Source organism: Lepus europaeus, chromosome 7 (genome assembly GCF_033115175.1).
Source record: "Lepus europaeus isolate LE1 chromosome 7, mLepTim1.pri, whole genome shotgun sequence".
NCBI classification, from domain to species: Eukaryota; Metazoa; Chordata; class Mammalia; order Lagomorpha; family Leporidae; genus Lepus; species Lepus europaeus.
The window spans coordinates 32,424,171-32,442,699 of record NC_084833.1 but is presented as its reverse complement, the minus strand read 5'-3'; the positions used below and the strand labels follow the sequence as shown (position 1 = coordinate 32,442,699).

At 38.9% G+C, this 18,529-nt stretch overlaps 1 protein-coding gene across 1 annotated transcript in view; it reads right to left on the bottom strand.

Moving 5' to 3' along the window:
• CCDC73 (coiled-coil domain containing 73) overlaps positions 1 to 18,529 on the bottom strand; it is a 142,819-nt gene that overhangs the window by 2,319 nt on the left and 121,971 nt on the right. Inside the window, exons 13-16 of the mRNA XM_062196348.1 lie at positions 16,395 to 16,529; positions 7,586 to 7,778; positions 4,058 to 5,542; positions 2,442 to 2,575 (exon numbers count right to left, since the gene is read on the bottom strand). Coding sequence (XP_062052332.1) covers positions 2,442 to 2,575; positions 4,058 to 5,542; positions 7,586 to 7,778; positions 16,395 to 16,529 — 1,947 coding nt within the window. The remainder of the gene's footprint in view (positions 1 to 2,441; positions 2,576 to 4,057; positions 5,543 to 7,585; positions 7,779 to 16,394; positions 16,530 to 18,529) is intronic.

Genomic DNA, 18,529 nt, shown 5'->3' with positions numbered 1-18,529 from the left:
CGAGTTTTGTTTTGTTTTGACAGGCATAGTTAGTGAGAGAGAGAGAACGGTCTTCCTTCCATTGGTTCACCCCTCAAATGGCTGTTACAGCTGGCATGCTGCACTGATCCGAAGCCAGGAGCCAGGTGCTTCCTCCTGGTCTCCCATGCGGGTGCAGGGCCCAAGCACTTGGGCCATCCTCCACTGCCTTCCCAGGCCACAGCAGAGAGCTGGCCTGGAAGAGGGTTAACCGGGACAGAATCCGGGGTGCCGGCGCCGCATGCGGAGGATTAGCCAAGTGAGCTGTGACGCCAGCCACACTGTATTTTCAAGTTGCTATGAATCCATAAGGAGAATGGATTGGCACCCAATACCTGCCCTGAGTTTTTTCTGGCTACAAGTCATCCCAAAAATTCATTTACAGCAGTGTTGGCAACTTCTGTGAAGAGCCGGTAAAATATTTTCAGGTTTGGGGACCTCGCACAACTGTCTAATTCTGTCATTGCAAGCACAAAAGCAGCCATAAACAGTGTGTAAAAGAATGGGTATGGCTTTGAACATAAAGCTGTACTTGCAGGTCTACTTTGGAATTTGGCCCACGTTACATGATCATTGGTAATTAAGCTCCAGCTGGACAGTGTGCACTAAGCTTGGAACGCTTGGCAGAGAGTAGTAAGCACTTAGAAAATGAGCCAGTAAACAGTTTGTTGTCTGAACCAGCATTTGGAGGAAGACACATCCTATTTAAGTTGAGCTAGTGTAATATAGCATTTGATTAAGGACCAAGACATCTAGTCCAGGTCCACTGCAGACTGTGTCTTAATGACCTTGGAAAATAATTTCACATTTATGTCACTTTTCCTCTGTTGAAAATTATTTACCTTGGCCGGCGCCGTGGCTTAACAGGCTAATCCTCTGCCTTGCGGCGCTGGCACACCGGGTTCTAGTCCCGGTTAGGGTGCCGGATTCTATCCCGAGAAGCACCTGGCTCCTGGCTTTGGATCAGCGCGATGCGCCGGCCGCAGCAGCCATTGGAGGGTGAACCAACGGCAAAAGGAAGACCTTTCTCTCTGTTTCTATCCACTCTGCCTATCAAAAAAAAAAAAAAAATTTACCTTACAAATGTGGGAAGGCTTCTTTGAAAAACTAAATTCTATAAATTCTTAAAAATATTAATTGCAGAAATAACACTAGGAATTAGATACAAAGAACTTCCCTTATTTATCAACATGGGGTGTTTGAAGGGAAAATATTCATCATGCTCTTAAACTGAAAATAAGACTTAAAAGTGTAAGCATTCAACCTAACTAAAAACGGGTGTCTACTTTTGATGCTCTCAAGCTTCCTTTTTTTCCTTATGACTTATCCAGTGGCCAAGGTCAGAACTTATATTTTCCAATCCAAATTTACTGCTCTTTAGTTACCCTATTTTAAAGATACACATTTGTATACACCAAGTTGAAACTCTACTGCTGCTCTTAGGAAAATATGGAAAGTGTAGATTTTTGTTTCAGTTCTCCAGAAAAGAAAGACACTATTTTGCTTAAGGTTTTCCCAATTTAAGAAATAAATAATACTGTTAAAAGCTTTATTCTTTGTTAAGGACGTGTTGGTATAATTTGAACTTTGTATATGCTAAGGAGGAAACTGTAAAATGTGGAGGTCTAAAAATACAGAAAGTTAGTAGTAGTTGTAAGCTTTTCTAACCTTTTCAGGTCTCATTTTAGCAATTACACCTACAACTGTTTTTGTAGACTTCAACCACTAGCTATCTTTTTTGTTTTTGCTAAAGTTCTGCATACTCAGATGCAAAACTTAAAAACTGAGCCAAATTATCTGTCAGATGTAGTTACTAAATGTACTCCTGAGCGCCATCTAATCTCCATGCAGACTAATTCTATATATGATTATATATGTATTATATTTACTATCTACTAAATATATATATTTACTATATTGAATATATACTTACTATGTAATATACGCTTACTATATATTATATACTTAACTATCATATCACATTGTGGGTGTTTGATCCTTTCACATCATTGTGTTCTAATAGAGATAAACCATTTCTTCTCTTTTCTGTTCCCAAAAATCATATAAATTAGGCATTATTAAAAACTGGGCTTATTAGGAAAATCTTTATTACCTATAAAAAATTAAAATGCTCAAATGCTACTATTTCTAAATTTAGGTGACTAAAACACAGAAGTATATAACATGATGTCTCACACTCTCTTTCCCCAGACAGGCTGGATTATATCTATATGATTTATACACTGTGACTTTTTCCTGCTGTTTTCTATCAACCTTAATTGTGAAAAATGGTGCCACGTTGCCCTCTTGATATTATTTTGGAGATCAGTTAGGTCTTAAAGCATCCAGATGCGTATAGTTCTACACATATCTGTAGAATTAACTCACTAAGGTCTGCTCGGCAATATTTTTAATTGACTTACATGTTCTGTGGGAAAAGAAGAATCATAAAAAGTCTTTGCGATTGCATTCCTCTCTTCACTGGGTCCTCCCTTGGGATCTGGATGGATACTCCAGTTATTCAAAGTGTCAGCAACTCTGTTCATGCTGGTAGTATCTGATTGACAAAGGGGAAATGGCGACAACTGAATGTTATTCTCTAGGGACTCCTTTTAGTGATTGAATTTGTTTCTCTCGGATCCTGTGCTTTTGTATTTAAAAAAGCAACAATGTTCTTTTGAGTATTATAGTTTTCCTAGACTTTGTTCTCAATATTAAGCATTTTATTTCAAAAAATAAGGTTCTATTATTCTACTTTCTTAAACTTGTAGATTACTATAATTTCACATTAAAAGGAGTAAAATAAATCTTAAGAGCAAACAAGATAAATCATGCTTAATGTTATGTTTATCTCCCTGCTTACTGCATTGCCCAAACATAAACTTTTACATGATGAACATTTTACCAATTCAAACTAATGGAAAAGTCTAAACCAACTAAATGCCAGATTTATTTATAAGTTATATCTGAAGAAACTGGCCACAGTAGTAAACCTAACAAAGGGTTGTTTGGAAGGGCTCATTGGGCATTAATAAATAGATAAAAATGTTTTGCAGAACATGTCCACTATAAAGGTTAAAAGGTACTGTATGAGCATTTTACAAGTTGAATTTCTACAAAATTGTAGACATCTCCAAAATACAATTTACCTTAGAAGAAAGGGCTCTAGGAAAACAGTAAATGAACCAGCTCCTGAAACTGCACCTGACCAACTCAATTAATGGAATCTGAAGTAATATAGTTTGGTAAGTAAGGTTATACAATATTTCAGTTTCTTCTGTTTTCCCTTACATTAGTGCTAGTGAACAATACTTGTTTTTGATTCTTGAATATTTCTTTTTCAAGTTTTTTAATTTCCCTTTGAAAAGAAGCCTGTGAAATCTGAGGACACACAAAACTTTAGGTAATCCCTATTTCTTTAATGAGCTTAAATGCATTTATTAAACATAAATGTAAAGGATATTGAACCTTAATGCACCATCACCCAACTTCAACAGCCATCCGTGTTGTCATATATATTTCACTGATTTTCCTTTTTCCCCTTGCATATTTTAAAGCAAAATTTGAACATTATGTCACTTCATGTGATAATTCTTAAAAGAGACCCTCGATTCTCTAAAATATGTAACATTTCAGTGTATTTACAGAAGTGCATTAATTATAAAGGGGCTCAAAGTATCCCAAAGTGACAAACTACTCATTTGTTCTAAAAAGGAAAAAAGAAATCAGACTAGGTAGTTACTCCTCCATTAAAATTAATGACCCAGATCTATTGTTTTGCCGTTTGATGACAAGTAAAGTTTTTGTTTTCATTTCTAAAATGCAATTATATGCATTGCTTATTCTGCCCCAGATTTAAGTAAAAAGAAATATATTTTTCCACATTTACATAAAGATATATATATGTACTGCTTTAGGTTTGGACAAAAGACCATTACTGTAAACATTTTCATTTTAAATACAATCTATTTGAAGACTTTAAAAATCAAGAATAGTAAGAAAAACACATTTTAAGGATTAAAAATATTTGCTTTCTTACCTGGTTCTATATCCTTTTTAATATCATCCACATTTTTCCCAGGAGTCACTAAAATGATCTTTTTGTGTTCTGATGGACCTACTGGTCTCTCCTTCAGTAAAACAGGAATGCTAGCTGTTGAAGTGCTCACTGTTTGACTTTCAATTTGATTTACTTTGGACCAAGGACTAGGATTTAAAAAATTCGTGTATACTGGTGTTTTCTCAGGTTTTTTATCTGAAGTTGGAAGATCAAAGGCTGACCTTCCACTTGTGTTTACTAAATCTCCAGATGGCTTTATGGGAAATGAATGGGATTCTTCCAGCTGTCCTTCACTGTACATTCTTCCTGAAACGATGTCATTTAATGACTCTGTTTTTTCTGTGTTATTTAACAGTGTGTGCTGCCTTTCATTAACATTCACAAAAAGGAAGTGGGCGGGTTTTGTGGCTTCAGTTATCTGATTCTCATCAATCTGCCTATTGAGAAACTGTGTTTCTGTGGAAGTTTTCCTGTGAGCATCAGTTTTCACATCTCCGGTTTGTGAACTACTGTCATCGTTGACCTGAAGATGAGAAATGGTCACATGACTGTTTTCTAGATATTCCAAGCAGTTCTTTAGTTGACTGTTTTTCATATCACCCATACTTCTCCACATAGTTCCTTGCTCAGGGCCTGCATTTGGTTTAACCAACACAGGCATCATATTAATATTTTTGTCTGAATTCTTAGGAGGTACTTTCAAATTATCAAGGAAAGCGGCAGATGAAATGGGGTGGTTGATTACTGTATCACAGGGAACAGTTAATTCAGGTATCTCTGGGTTATCACTACAGACTGGCTGAAAATATGAAGTTTGTTTAAAAGGCAATATGCTGTACTCACTGTTTTCCTTTAACAGTTGTATTTGTTGTATTTTACATCGTTTATCATCTGACGTAACGCTACTTGAATCTTGAAAACTGTATTTCTGACAGTGAACAGAATTATTTTTTACATCTAGAAATGAATCTAAAGCTGCTTTGGTCTGGTCACTATTAGTAATTTCATTCTTTGTAGCATTTTCTTCAGTTCCCAGAAGCAATCTGAACTGTTTGAATGGTTCACTTTCAGAACCATCTTTATTCTGACTTGTATTGTGAACCATGTCATTTAAAATACTATTAAATAACGTTCTGTTCTTTTCAGCCTCCAGATGTGCATCTGCATGGGCAAGGTCAGCTATTTCTAGGTGTACCTTTTCTGTTTCTTCTGCAGGATCTACCACTAATGAAGGATTATTTAGCAACTTATCTTCTGTACAAACATTGTCTTTTTCCAAGCACATCTTGTCTTTTAGTTCTGTAGTAACTGATTTTCTACAGTCAGTAACATTCAAGGTTTTGTCTAGACTAATTACTTTTTTATCTATGTAGAGAGTGTTGGTTAAGGAGATTTCACTTGGAGTTTCATCCTGAGACACTGCTGCATCAATTTTCTTGAAGTTTTTCTCAAAAAGTTGTAAATCTGCCATGATGAGAACACAGTAAAGTTTTATATTGCACTCTGAAGATTACTTTTAGAAAACATACTTGTATCACCTATTTTTACAAAAAAAAACCACTTAGCCTTAAATATTTTATTGGCCAATAATTACACAAACCTAATGATATAAATTTTACCTAAATAATGTTCCTTTTATCATAATAAGCATATACTCAGGTGCTAAATCTTTGGCTCTACCTATATTTTTTATTCATATCAGCATTTTTTTGGCTTGAAGAGAGGAAAGTAAGTTGGAATATTACAAAATGGTTTTATTTCTCTAGCCTTAATTACATATAAACACATGGCTGATAAAATTAATTTACCTTGTCAGATTACACTCTAATTCATATCTCTACCCAGGTCTACCAATGTCCTGGATTGCTAGCTGGCTTCTTCAAGACTGAAAATCATCACTTTTTTATTCACTGCCCTGAGAATATTTTTCAACTCTGAGATAGTTTGGGGTAAATATCCAGAATATTTCCAATTTAATAAAGATACTAATTTTATTCATCTGTGTTCTACCACAGATTTCAAATTTTCAGTGTAGTTAAGATAATCTAGAATACAAATTTCAGGTCTTGAAGGCTTTCTTAGCCCAGTCATTCTCTCTACAACATCTCCACCAAGTGGTTGTTCAGCCTAGCTTTGAAAATCTTCAGTCAGCACCATGTTCATGCAACTCTTTGAAAAATCAGTAAATCACTTCAATGGTTACAGAAATGTCATTGGAATTATGAAAACTGCTGTAGGTCTGTTCCTCAGAAGGCTACTGGTGACCCAAAGAATGCTGTCAGCCAAGTAGTGAAGGCAAAAACCAGAATGTAAAGTCAAGGAGTAAGTGATGAGAAAGAAGCAACAATGCAGTTCCCCCAGCCCCCAGAATACTGATTGTAAATATTGACTGTGAAAGAACAGCTTGAAGGATGCTTTTTTTGTTGACATATGAAGATACGTAAAGAGGTGCATGGGAAATGCAACTGAGAGCAGTGTCAGGCACAGCAGCTAAGATGCTGCTGGAGATGCCCGCATACTAGATCAGAAGGCCTGGGTTGATTTTGGCTCCTCTGCCTTCTCATCCAGCTTCCTGCTAATGCCCCGAGGAGGCAGCAGATGGCTCGTGTACTTGATCCCTGCCACTCAAGTGGGAGACCTCGACTGAATTCTGAGCTCCAGGCTTCGGCCTGGCCAGCCCTGGCTGTTGTAGGCATCTGGGGAGTGAATCAGCAGATGGAAGATCTTTTTCAAATAAAATGAAAATAAATTAAAAATTTTAAAAAGAAAAACAGAATAAATACAAAGATATTTTGATGTAAAAAATTTTTGAAATTCATGGATTTTTTATACACATTTTCCATGAACTTATTGAAGACTTTTTCTTTGCATGCATTTCCAAATTTTTTTTGCAGCAAAATAGACATTTTCTATGAACTTTGGAGTAACCTTGTATACAAATGAAAAGGTAACTGCTTTTCCATCTACAATATAATGACTTTTTTTTTTTTTTTTTTTTTTTTTGGACAGGCAGAGTGGATAGTGAGAGAGAGAGACAGAGAGAAAGGTCTTCCTTTTTGCCGTTGGTTCACCCTCCAATGGCTGCTGCGGCTGGCGGATCTCGCTGATCCGAAGCCAGGAGCCAGGTGCTTCTGGCGCATCTCACTGATCCGAAGCCAGGAGCCAGGTGCTTCTCCTGGTCTCCCATGCGGGTGCAGGGCCCAAGGACTTGGGCCATCTTCCACTGCACTCCCGGGCCATAGCAGAGAGCTGGTCTGGAAGAGGGGCAACCGGGATAGAATCCGGCACCCCAACCGGGACTAGAACCTGGTGTGCCGGCGCCGCAAGGCAGAGGATTAGCCTGTTAAGCCACGGTGCCGGCCCAATATAATGACTTCAAATCAAAGACTGTAACCGGTATTCCCCTCAGTTGCAAGAGAAGGTCCAGCACAGCACTTTGGCAGAATCTTTATCTGTCAAAAAAAATCTTACAAGTTAGAGAAGTTACCAATACAACTTTATGGTTACCTTTTGTGATAGTTTCTTCTATCGGCAGGCATTTTTTCTTTTCCTGCTGTGTTTCTTTGTTACCAGCATCTGAACAAAAACTCTCAGTATTTTCTTCCCTTTTTTCTTGCTCAAAATTATATTTCTGTATGATGGTGTTTTCTGATGTTTCAGTTAGCATTTCACAGTTTTCATTATTTACTTCTGGAGCATTCTAGTGTAAAAGAGAAAAGATTCATTTAACACAAAAGAAATTTAAAAGAATAAAACAGCTCAACAAACTTGTCTGACAAAAACAGGATCCATGTTTCAATTTAAGCATTAACAATTTCTATCTGAGGGGCCCTGTCTTGTGGCACAGTGTGTAAAGCTACTGCCTGCAATGCTGGTATCCCACATCAGCACCAGTTCGAGTCCAAGCTGCTCTGTTTCCTATCAAGTTCCCTGCTAATGGCCTGGAAAAAGCAGTGGAAGACAGCACAAGTGTTTGGGTCCCTGCCAGGCACATGGGAGACCCAGATGAAGCTCCTGGCTTCTGGCTTTGGGCGGGCCCTGCACTGGGTATTGTAGCCATCTGGGGAATGAACCAGCAGAATGAAGAACTCTCCCTCTCTCTCTCTCCCTTTTTCTTTCAAATAAATAAATCATTTTAAAAAATTTGAAAACTGATTTTTCACTAATTTTTTTAAAAGAACTATTTATTTATTCAAAAGATAGAGAGGCAGAGGCACACACACACACAGAGAGAGAGAGAGAGAGAGAGAGAGAGAGAGAGAGAGTCTTCATCTGCTGGTTCACTCCCCAAATGGCCACAACGGCCGAAGCTGGGCCGATCCGAAGCCAGGAGATTCCTCTGGGTCTCCCACACGGGTGCAGTCCGAAGGACTTGGGCCACCTTCTACTGCTTTCCCAGGCCATAGCAGAGAGCTGGATTGGAAGTAGAGAAGCTGGGACTTCAACTGGTGCCCATATGGGATGCTGGCACTGCAGGCGGCAACTTTACCCGCTACACCATAGCACTGGCCCCACTAATTTTTAAAACACTACTTTTAGTAGTAAGATAGCTAAGTTCATTTCATATAGTCTTATATTTAAATAAAATGGAGACCCTTACAACATCTACACATTATCATATTATACATTATACAAGGGAACTTCAAAAAGTTTGTGGAAAAATGGAATTGAGAGGTTTATCTTGGTGTCATAAACCCTGAAATCAACATTTCTCCTCATAATACACATTTTCCAAGAACTTTTTGAAATATTCTCATATATGATAGAAAAACCACTCTATGAAAAGCAAAGGAGAATAGCAGGTAAACTGTTTTAAGCGATATTTCTATATATCCTTAAAACAGAATCAGTTCAGTACCCTTCCCTACCCCCCATTTACTGAGTACATGTACACATGAAGCATTGGGATCCAATGATGAACAAAATGCAATCCCATTTTAAAAACCTCACAAGCCTAGTATGAAGACAGTAAAATATTTAACAGGCAACTTTGTGTGTGTGCTAAGATTTGTTTATTTGAAAGGCAGAGTTACAGAGGGAGAGAGAGAGTGAAACAGAGATCCTCCATCTACTGATTCATTCTCCAAATGGCTGCAATAGCAGTAGCTGTGCCAATCCGAAGCCAGGAGCTTCTTCTGGGTCTCCCAGTGGGTGCAGGGACCTAAGGACTTGGGCCATCTTCCAATGCTTTCCTAGGCGCATTAGCAGGGAGCTGGACCAGGAGCAGAGCAGCCGGACTTGAACCGGCTGTCCATATGGGATGCCGGCATTGCAGGCATGGCTTTACCTGCTATGCCACAGCGCCAGCTCCAACGGCAACTTCTATTTAAAAAAAATGCACATTTCATAATGATAAAAATGTCAATTAGAAAGTCATGAAATAATAAATGTACTCTAACAATCATAAATTGTATAACTGATAATAAGGCTTAAAAACACATGAAGGAAAAAATCAGCAGAACGGAAAAAAGATAAATTCCCAGTTACAGATTTTCAACTTTCTTCTACCCCTGACAGAACAAGCACCTACACACACACTCACAATCAGAAAGTACAGAGAAGGCATGAACAATATAATCAACCAGTTTGACCTACTGACATTCATAAAACACTCCTCAAATCAACCACAGAATATGTATTATTTTCAAGAACACAGGAACTATTCTCCAAGATGGACCACACACTTGACAAAAGAACAAGTGGTAATATAGCTGAAAAGATGAAAGTCTAACCTAGAAGGTTCTCTGACTATAACCAAATTATATTTAAATCATTAATAGAAAGGCATTTGGAAACTGAACAACATATTTTTTTTACCCATACCCTTACCCATGAGTTATAGAAGATCTCACAAAAGAAATATTAAAGTATTCTATCTGAAGTAAATGAAAGCATATCACAATTTGTGGAATGCAGTTATAGCAGTGCTTACAGGAATATTTATAACTTTGAATACTTATGAAAGAAAAATAATCAGTGTTCTAAGATTCTAACTTGGGGTCGGTCTTGTGGCATAGCAGATAAAGTCACTGCCTGTAAGGCAGGCATCCCATATGGGCACCAGTTTGTGTTTGAGCTGCTCAACCTCCCATCTAGCTCACTGCTAGTGGCCTTGGAAAAGCAGAAGATGGTCCAAGCGTTTGGGCCCCTACCACCCTCGTGGGAGACCTAAATGAAACTCCTGGCTTCGGTCTGGCCTAGCTGTGGCCATTGTGGCCATCTGGAAAATGAACCAGCAGATGAAAGATTTCTCTCTCCATGTCTTCTCTAACTCTCCCTTTCAAATAAATCTTAAAAAAAAAAGGGGGGGGGGATTCAAAACTTAAATATCCAGGAAAAAAAAATAAACCCAAAGTAAGTAGAATGAAGAAAATAAGAATGTTAATAGCAAAGAAAATTAATGAAATGAACAAACATAACAAGGAAATCATAAAGTCCACACCTGGTTCTTTGAAAAGATCAATAAAACTGGAAAACTTCTAACTACACTGTAGGGGGTAGGTGGGTGAACAGGAATCATAAATATCATGAATAAAAGAGGGATATCAATACATATCCTACAGAGGAACAAGAGGAGGAGGGATTATTATGAGCAACTCTAAGCCCATAAATATGAAAATTTATGAAAAGTAAAAGTTCCTTGAAAGAAAAGTCACCCAAACTGGGAGGGGCACTTAGCCTAGCAGTTTAGATGCTAAGAATGTGAGTTTCATTTCTGGCTTTGGCTCTGACTCCTAACTCCAGCTTCCAGCTAATGCAGACTCTGAGAGGCAAAAGTGATGGCTCAAGCAACTGGATTCCTGCCATCTATGTGGGAGACCTAGATTACATTCTTGGTTCTAGCCCCAGCCCTGCCCTACCTGTTGAGAGCATTTGAGGAGTAAACCAATGGATAAAGATGTGCTCCTTCTTTCCCTCTCTGTCCTTCCCAATCCCTCTCAAATAAATTTTTTAAAAAATTTATCCAAATCCGTGATTCATTTATTTGGGGGACCCATATGTCTCAATTTACAGTCACACTCTTGGTTAAGATTATTACAGCAAAAGGATGTAAAACAAAACAGGCAAAGGAAAAAGCACAGGAGGTGAAGTTATGAGAAAACCAGGTACAAGCTTCTAGAAGTTATCTCCCAATGGATTCACATAGGACATGCTAATTCCTGCAGCATCTGACATCAAGTGAAATGCTGTCTACAGGAAGTTCATTAGAGACTCACTGCCAAGGTTTTTGGGAGACTAGTCATGCAGGCACTATCTGCCTAGCCAGATTCCCAGAACAAAATTAGACATTCAGAATAAACTGCATTTTTTTCTACTAACAGTTTAGGCACTGTAAGCCACTCTTGTCACTTAGGAGATAGTAGGAACCCTCCTCAACTCTGAGTTTCCAGACCTCAGCCAAAGACCAAGTTTACTTAAAAGTAAGCCTTTCTAAGGGTAGCAGTTACAGACCTGCCATGTCAACTCTTTTTTCCACATCAACAAAAGTAGAAACTGAGAATCTGTACAGCTTTGTAAATAATTTAAATACTAACCTAGTTATTAAAAATATTTTCACAAAGAAAAAGCCCAGATAGCTTCACAGGTGAATTCTAATATTTAATTTAATAAACATTTAATAAAGAACTAACACCAATTCTACACAAACTCTTCCAGGAAATATAGGAGGAAGGAACATACTTCAACTCAGTTTATGAGACTAGTGTAACTAGTGACACAGAGACCAGATAAAAAAAATACAAAGAAAAAACAAACAAAATTTACAGATCCATATTCTTCACCAATGCAAAATCCTTAACAAAACATTAGCAATTCAAATTCAGTAATGGGGCCAGCGCTGTGGCACAGTGGGTAAAGCCACCAATTCCAGTGCAGGCATCCCATATGAGTGCCAGTTTGAGTTCTGGCTGCTCCATTTCCGATCCAGCTCTCTGCTATGGCCTGGGAAAGCAGCAGAAGATAGCCCAAGTCCTTGGGCGCCTGCACTCATGTGTGAGTACAGGAAGAAGCTCCTGGCTCCTGGCTTTGGATCAGCACAACTCCGGACAGTGAGACCATCTGGGGAGTGAACCAGTGGATGGAAGACCTCTCTGTCTCTGTCTCTCTTTCTCTCTGTAACTCTGACTTTCAAATAAATAAATAAAAATCTTAAAAAAATTCAGTCATATAAAAAAAGGATAATACACATCAAGATCAATTGGTGTTTATTCCAGGAATCCAAGCTTACTTAAACATTTGGAAATCAATAAATCTAATTAATATTAACATAATAAAGAAAATGCAATGAATTGGATACAGGAAAAGTGTCTAACAAAATTTAATACCCATTCATGATTTTTTAAAGCTTTTATTTAATGAATGCAAATATCATAGGTACAGCTTTGGGAATACAGTGGTTCTTCTCCCAATTCCTACCCTCCCACCCCCACTCCCATCCCTCCTCCTACTCCTCTTCCCATCCCATTCTTCATTAAGATTCATTTTTAATTAACTTTATATACCCATTCATGATAAAAACTCATTCACAGGGCTGGTTTTGTGGCATAGCAGGCTGAGCCACCACCTGCAATGCCAGCATTCCATATGGACACCAGTTCGAGTCCTTGCTGCTCCACTTCCAATCCAGCTCCCTGCTAATGTGCCTAGGAAATGAGTGAAAGATGGCCCAAGTCCTTGGGCCCCTGCACCCACATGGGAGACCTGAATGAGGCTCCTGGCTTCATCCTGGTCCAGTACCAGCTGTTGCAGCCATCTGGAGAGTGAACCAGTAGATGAAAGATCTATCTTTCCCTCGCTCTCTCAGTAACTCTGCCTTTCAAATAAATAAAATAAATATTTTAAAAAACTCCTTCATGATAAAAGCTCAGCAAGTAAGGAATAGAAAGAAACTTTCTCAATCTGATTAAGAGTATTAATAAAAAGCCTGCAGCTAATATCATCTGAAAGAGTGAAAGACTAAATATTCTCCACCTAAGATGAGAAACAAGACAAGCAGGCCCACTGTCACAATGTTTTTTCAACACTATATTACAGGACCCTAGCTAGTGCTTAGTTTACTAAGAAATAAAATGTATACCACATTTTAGAAAAAAAGAAGTAAAACTGCCTTGAATTCACAGACATCGTGATCATATATATATATATATATATATATATATATAGAAATCCCAACAGTTCAACTAGAAAAATTGCTATAATAATGAGTTAATTTATTTTTAAAGATTTTTTATTTATTTGAAAGGCAGAGCTACAGAGGGAAAGAGAGAGAGGGAGAGAGGCCTTCCATCCACTGGTTCACTCCCCAGATGGCCGTAATGACCAGAGCTAAGCCAACCCGAAGCCAGGAGCCAGGAGCTTCTTCCGGGTCTCCCATGTGGGTGCCAGGGCCCAAACACTTAGGCCATCATCTACTGCTTTCCCAGCCCACAGCAGAGAGTTGGATTGGAAGGGGAGCAGCTGGGACTCAAACTGGTGCCTATATGGGATCTTGGCACTGCAGGCGGTGGTTTTACACACTACACCACAATGCTGGCCCCATATGAGTTACTTTTAAAATGAACTGATAGACATTCAGCCTAGCAGTTAATATGCCCACATCCCATATTAGATGGCTGGGTCCAATACCTACCTCTGGCTCCCAATGCTAGCTTCCCACTAATGCAAACCTTGAGATGATGGCTCAAGTAATTAGGTTCCTGCTTCTTACATGGGAGTCCTGGATGGAGTTCTTGGCTCCTAGTTTCAGCCCTTGAGCCAGGGACATTAAGGGCATGTACTGAGTGAACCAGTAGATGGGAGGACATGCTTGCTCTTGCACTTTCCCTTCTCTCTCTCTCAAATAAATAAAGTTATTGTATAAAAATCAATAGGCTGGCGCCGTGGCTCAATAGGCTAATCCTCTGCCTTGCGGCGCCAGCATACCGGGTTCTAGTCCCGGTCAGGGCACCGGATTCTGTCCCGGTTGCCCCTCTTCCAGGCCAGCTCTCTGCTATGGCCCAGGGAGTGCAGTGGGGGATGGCCCAAGTCCTTGGGCTCTGCACCCGCATGGGAGACCAGGAGAAGCACCTGGATCCTGCCTTCGGATCAGCGTGATGTGCCGGCTGCAGCGCGCTGGCCGCGGCGGCCATTGGAGGGTGAACCAATGGCAAAAGGAAGACCTTTCTCTCTGTCTCTCTCTCTCTCTCTCACTGTCCACTCTGCCTGTCAAAAATTTTTTTTAAAAAAATCAATTGTTCTATATATGAGAAGTGAACAATTAAATTTAGGGACTAGCACTGTGGCATAGTGAGTAAGGCCACCATATGTGATGCCAGCATCCCATATGGGCACCAGTTTGAGTTCCAGCTGCTCCACTTCTGATCCAACTCTCTGCTAATGTGCCTGGGAAAAGCAGTGGAGGATGGCCCATGTGCTTGGGCCCCTGCATCCATGTTAGAGATCCAGAGAAAGCTCCTGGTTCCTGACTTCAGTCTGGTCCAACCCTGGCTGTTGAGGCCATTTGGGGAGTAAACCAGTGGATGGGAGATTTCTCTTTCTCTGTCTCTCCCTCTTTCTCTGTAACTCTTTCAAATAAATAAAATAAATCTTTTATTTAAAAGTTAAATTAAAAAATACTGTTTAAAAGGGAATCTAAAACATTAAATATTAAGGGATAAATTAACATAATATTTGCAAGACCTGTACAATAAAAACTCCAAAATATTTTGAAGAGATATTTTACATATCCAAATAAATAGATAGTAAAAAGCTATACCATGTTCATGGACTAAGCAACTTAATATTATAAAAATGTTAATTCTTTGCAAATTACTCTATAGACTCAACACAACCACAATCAAAATTCCACATGCTTTTTAGAAATTGAAAAACTAATTCTAAAAATGATATTGTGGTATGGAGCACCTGGCATGGCAAGCAGAAGTTCTGAAAGCAACAAAACTGAAGGACTATATTTTAAGAAAATCTGTGTGAGATCCCAGCTGAAAGAACGGGCCATCAGAGAAGGCAGTACCTTTCTCTGAAGGGAGGAGAGAACTTCCACTTTGAATATTGCCTTGTCTAAATAAGATCGGAGTTGGTGAACTCAAGAGGCTTCCATAGCCTTGGCAGCTCATGACAAGAACCTCGGGTGATTACTTTCATTATAAATAAGAGTGTCAATCATTAAATCAACAATGGGAGTCACTGTGCACCTGCTCCCCATGTAGGACCTCTGTCCTTAATGTGTTGTACTATGCGAATTTAAGGTAAAACTACTACCCAAACAGTACTCCACACTTTGTGTGTATTTATGGGTGCAGTCTGTTGAAATCTTTACTTAGTATATACTAAGTTGATCTTCTGTATATAAAGATAATTGAAAATGAATCGTGATGATGGCCGGCACCACAGCTCACTTGGCTAATCCTCCGCCTACAGTGCCGGCATCCCGGGTTCTAGTCCCTGTAGGGGCACCGGATTCTGTCCCGGTTGCTCCTCTTCCAGTCCAGCTCTCTGCTGTGGTCTGGGAAGGCAGTGGAGGATGGCCCAAGTCCCTGGGCCCTGCACCTGCATAGGAGGCCAGAAAAAAACATCTGGCTCCTGGCTTCGGATCGGCGCAGTGCGCCAATCGTAACAGCCATTTGGGGGGTGAACCAACAGAAGGAAGACCTTTCTCTCTGTTTCTCTCTCTCTAACTTTGCCTGTCAAAAAAAAAAAAGAAAAGAAAAGAAAAGAAAATTAATCATGATGAAGAATGGGATGGGAGAGGGAGTGGGATATGGGATGGTTGCGGGTGGGAGGGAGGTTATGGGGGGAAAAGCCACTATAATTCAAAAGTTGTACTTTGGAAATTTATATTTATTAAATAAAAGTTGAAAAAAAAGAATTCTTACAAAGATACACTAATAAAGATAGTGTAGTATTACTTAAGTATATATATACATACATATATATTTACATATATATATATACTTAAATATACATGGAATGTAATGCAATAATAATGTATAGAATGTAATAAAGAATCCAGCTGATACATACTTGGTCAACTGATTTTCAAAGACAGCATCACGGTCCAGGAAAAGAAAGAATAATTTTTTTCAACAAAACTGTGTGCTGGAATGATTATGAATCCATCTCCAAATAAACAGCCCTTTAGCCCTTTATCCTTATATTATACTGCATATGAAAATTAACTAAAATGTATCACAGACCACATACTAATATTCATTTCTTAAAATGTAGGAAATGCAACATACAGAACAAGGAGAAAATCATCAATGATCATTCTAATTACTACACCAGTTTGTATCCTCCCAATATACTTTAATTTTACCTGAAACTTCTTGTCTTTCTCAAACTTTCTCTGTTCACAAAATTTGTTGTGATGTTCTTGTAGCTTAATATGAGTTTCTTTAAGTAATGATAATTCATTTTTGACCTCATTAATTTCTTCAGTAAGTTCTTCAACCTATTACAACATTTAATAAAGATGAGCAAGTATATATCTTATCTGAAAATACTTTATTAACATACACTGTGATTTAGTATCACAAATTAATAATATTAAGAGCCATAATTTATTGAAACTCCTTACACAAATCCTATAAACATGTATAATATTTCTTACAGAGGCCAGTAGATATAAACATATAGCTTTCTCTTCATCTTATCCATTTTAAAATCTTTTAATCTATCTCTGCAAAATACTTGTTTTCCACAGCTAAATCTTCCATGTGTTCTTTATCATCTCCTTTCTCCCTAGATTTTGTCTCCTCCTCTGCCTATTCTCAGTCTCTCACACTGCAATAGCATCTTCTCGGCCCACAAATATGCTCTATTCACTTCCTAATTGTTCTTCTTTATCCAGTTACTCTTTCTCTCAATTCTTAAATAGTCCACATTTGCTACTTTCAAATTCTAATATTTCATCATTTAAAAAATTTTTGAGTGACAGGAGAGGTGAGAGGGGGAGACAGAGAGGAAGATCCCATCGTTCTTTAACCCTGACTTTTCCCTTCATTGCTCTATCTTCTCAAATACCACCTCATATTGGCAGAATTATTTTTTTCTGAAGACTCACACATTTGGTTATGTTGACTACTGTGTTCTTCAATAAGCCTCCTCTCTTGGCTGTGTAGTTCTATTCTCTCTTTATCTTTCTGTTTTTTCCCACTGTTCTTATCAGTCCCCACCCCTACCCCAGCTTCTTTCCCTCCTGCCTCAATATACACACACACATCCCAAACAAAAAATGATGGTATTCCCCAAGGTTCTTTTTTTTTTTTTTTTTTTTTTTTTTGGACAGGCAGAGTTAGAGAGAGACAGAGAGAAAGATCTTCCTTCTGTTGGTTCACCCCCCCAAATGGCTGCTACTATACGCTGTGCTGATCCGAAGCCAGGAGCCAGGCACTTCCTCCTGGTCTCCCATACGGGTGCAGGGCCCAAGGACTTGGGCCATCCTCCACTGCCTTCCCGGGCCACAGCAGAGAGCTGGACTGGAAGAGGAGCAACCGGGACAGAATCCGGCGCCCCAACCGGGACTAGAACCTGGTGTGCCGGCACCGCAGGTAGAGGATTAGCCTAGTGAGCCAGGGCACAGGCCCCCCAAGGCTCTTTGTTTAGTCCTTCTTCTCTTCAGTTCCTCCATTTCTTCTGTAAGTGATCTTATTTCACCTACAACTTCAAATTTCTCCTTTATGTTAATAAATCTTAAATCTGTGTCTCCTCCCAACCTCTCTCCTGAGATTAGGCTCACGTTTCCAAATGCACGGTATAAAGTTCAAGCTAGATCTCTTGCTTGCACCACAAATTCAACAGTTTTTCAAATTAAATCCAGTATCTGTGCACCAAATTTTCTCCTATATTCCTTGTCAGTTAGTACATCCTCAATCTAGAAATAATGCTAATCTCAGAGGTATATTTGACTCCTTTTACTCTCTCAATGCCCATTACATATAAAATGTCAATAATCCTGCCAATTCTTCCACAATGCTTCCTGCCATCTATCCCTCTTCTCTGTTCTCTTTACTATGGTTCTAATTCACACCCTCGTATGCTCATGGCAGAATTATTGTAATCTTTTTCTTACTGGTCTCTTTCTATAAACACAAACTCCAACCTTCATACTATTACAAGAGTTATTTTCCTAAAACACAAATATGCCCATGTCACTTTCCTGTTCTAAAATTCTCAATGGCTTCTCATTACTTATGAAATTCAGTTCCCTCAGTAAAGAATCCTTCAAAAGATGATGACCTACTTTCCAGTGTCATAGTCCACATACCCTGTTTTTGACAGAGTGAACCAGTCAGATCTTACTTGAAAATGCAGTTTCAGGACTAGTGCTGTGGTGCAGAAGTTTGAGCCTACACAGTGCTGGCATTCCGTATGGGCACTGGCTCAAGTCCCGGCTGCTCCATTTCCCATCCAGCTCCCTACCAATGTGCCTGGGATAGCAGTGGAAAATGG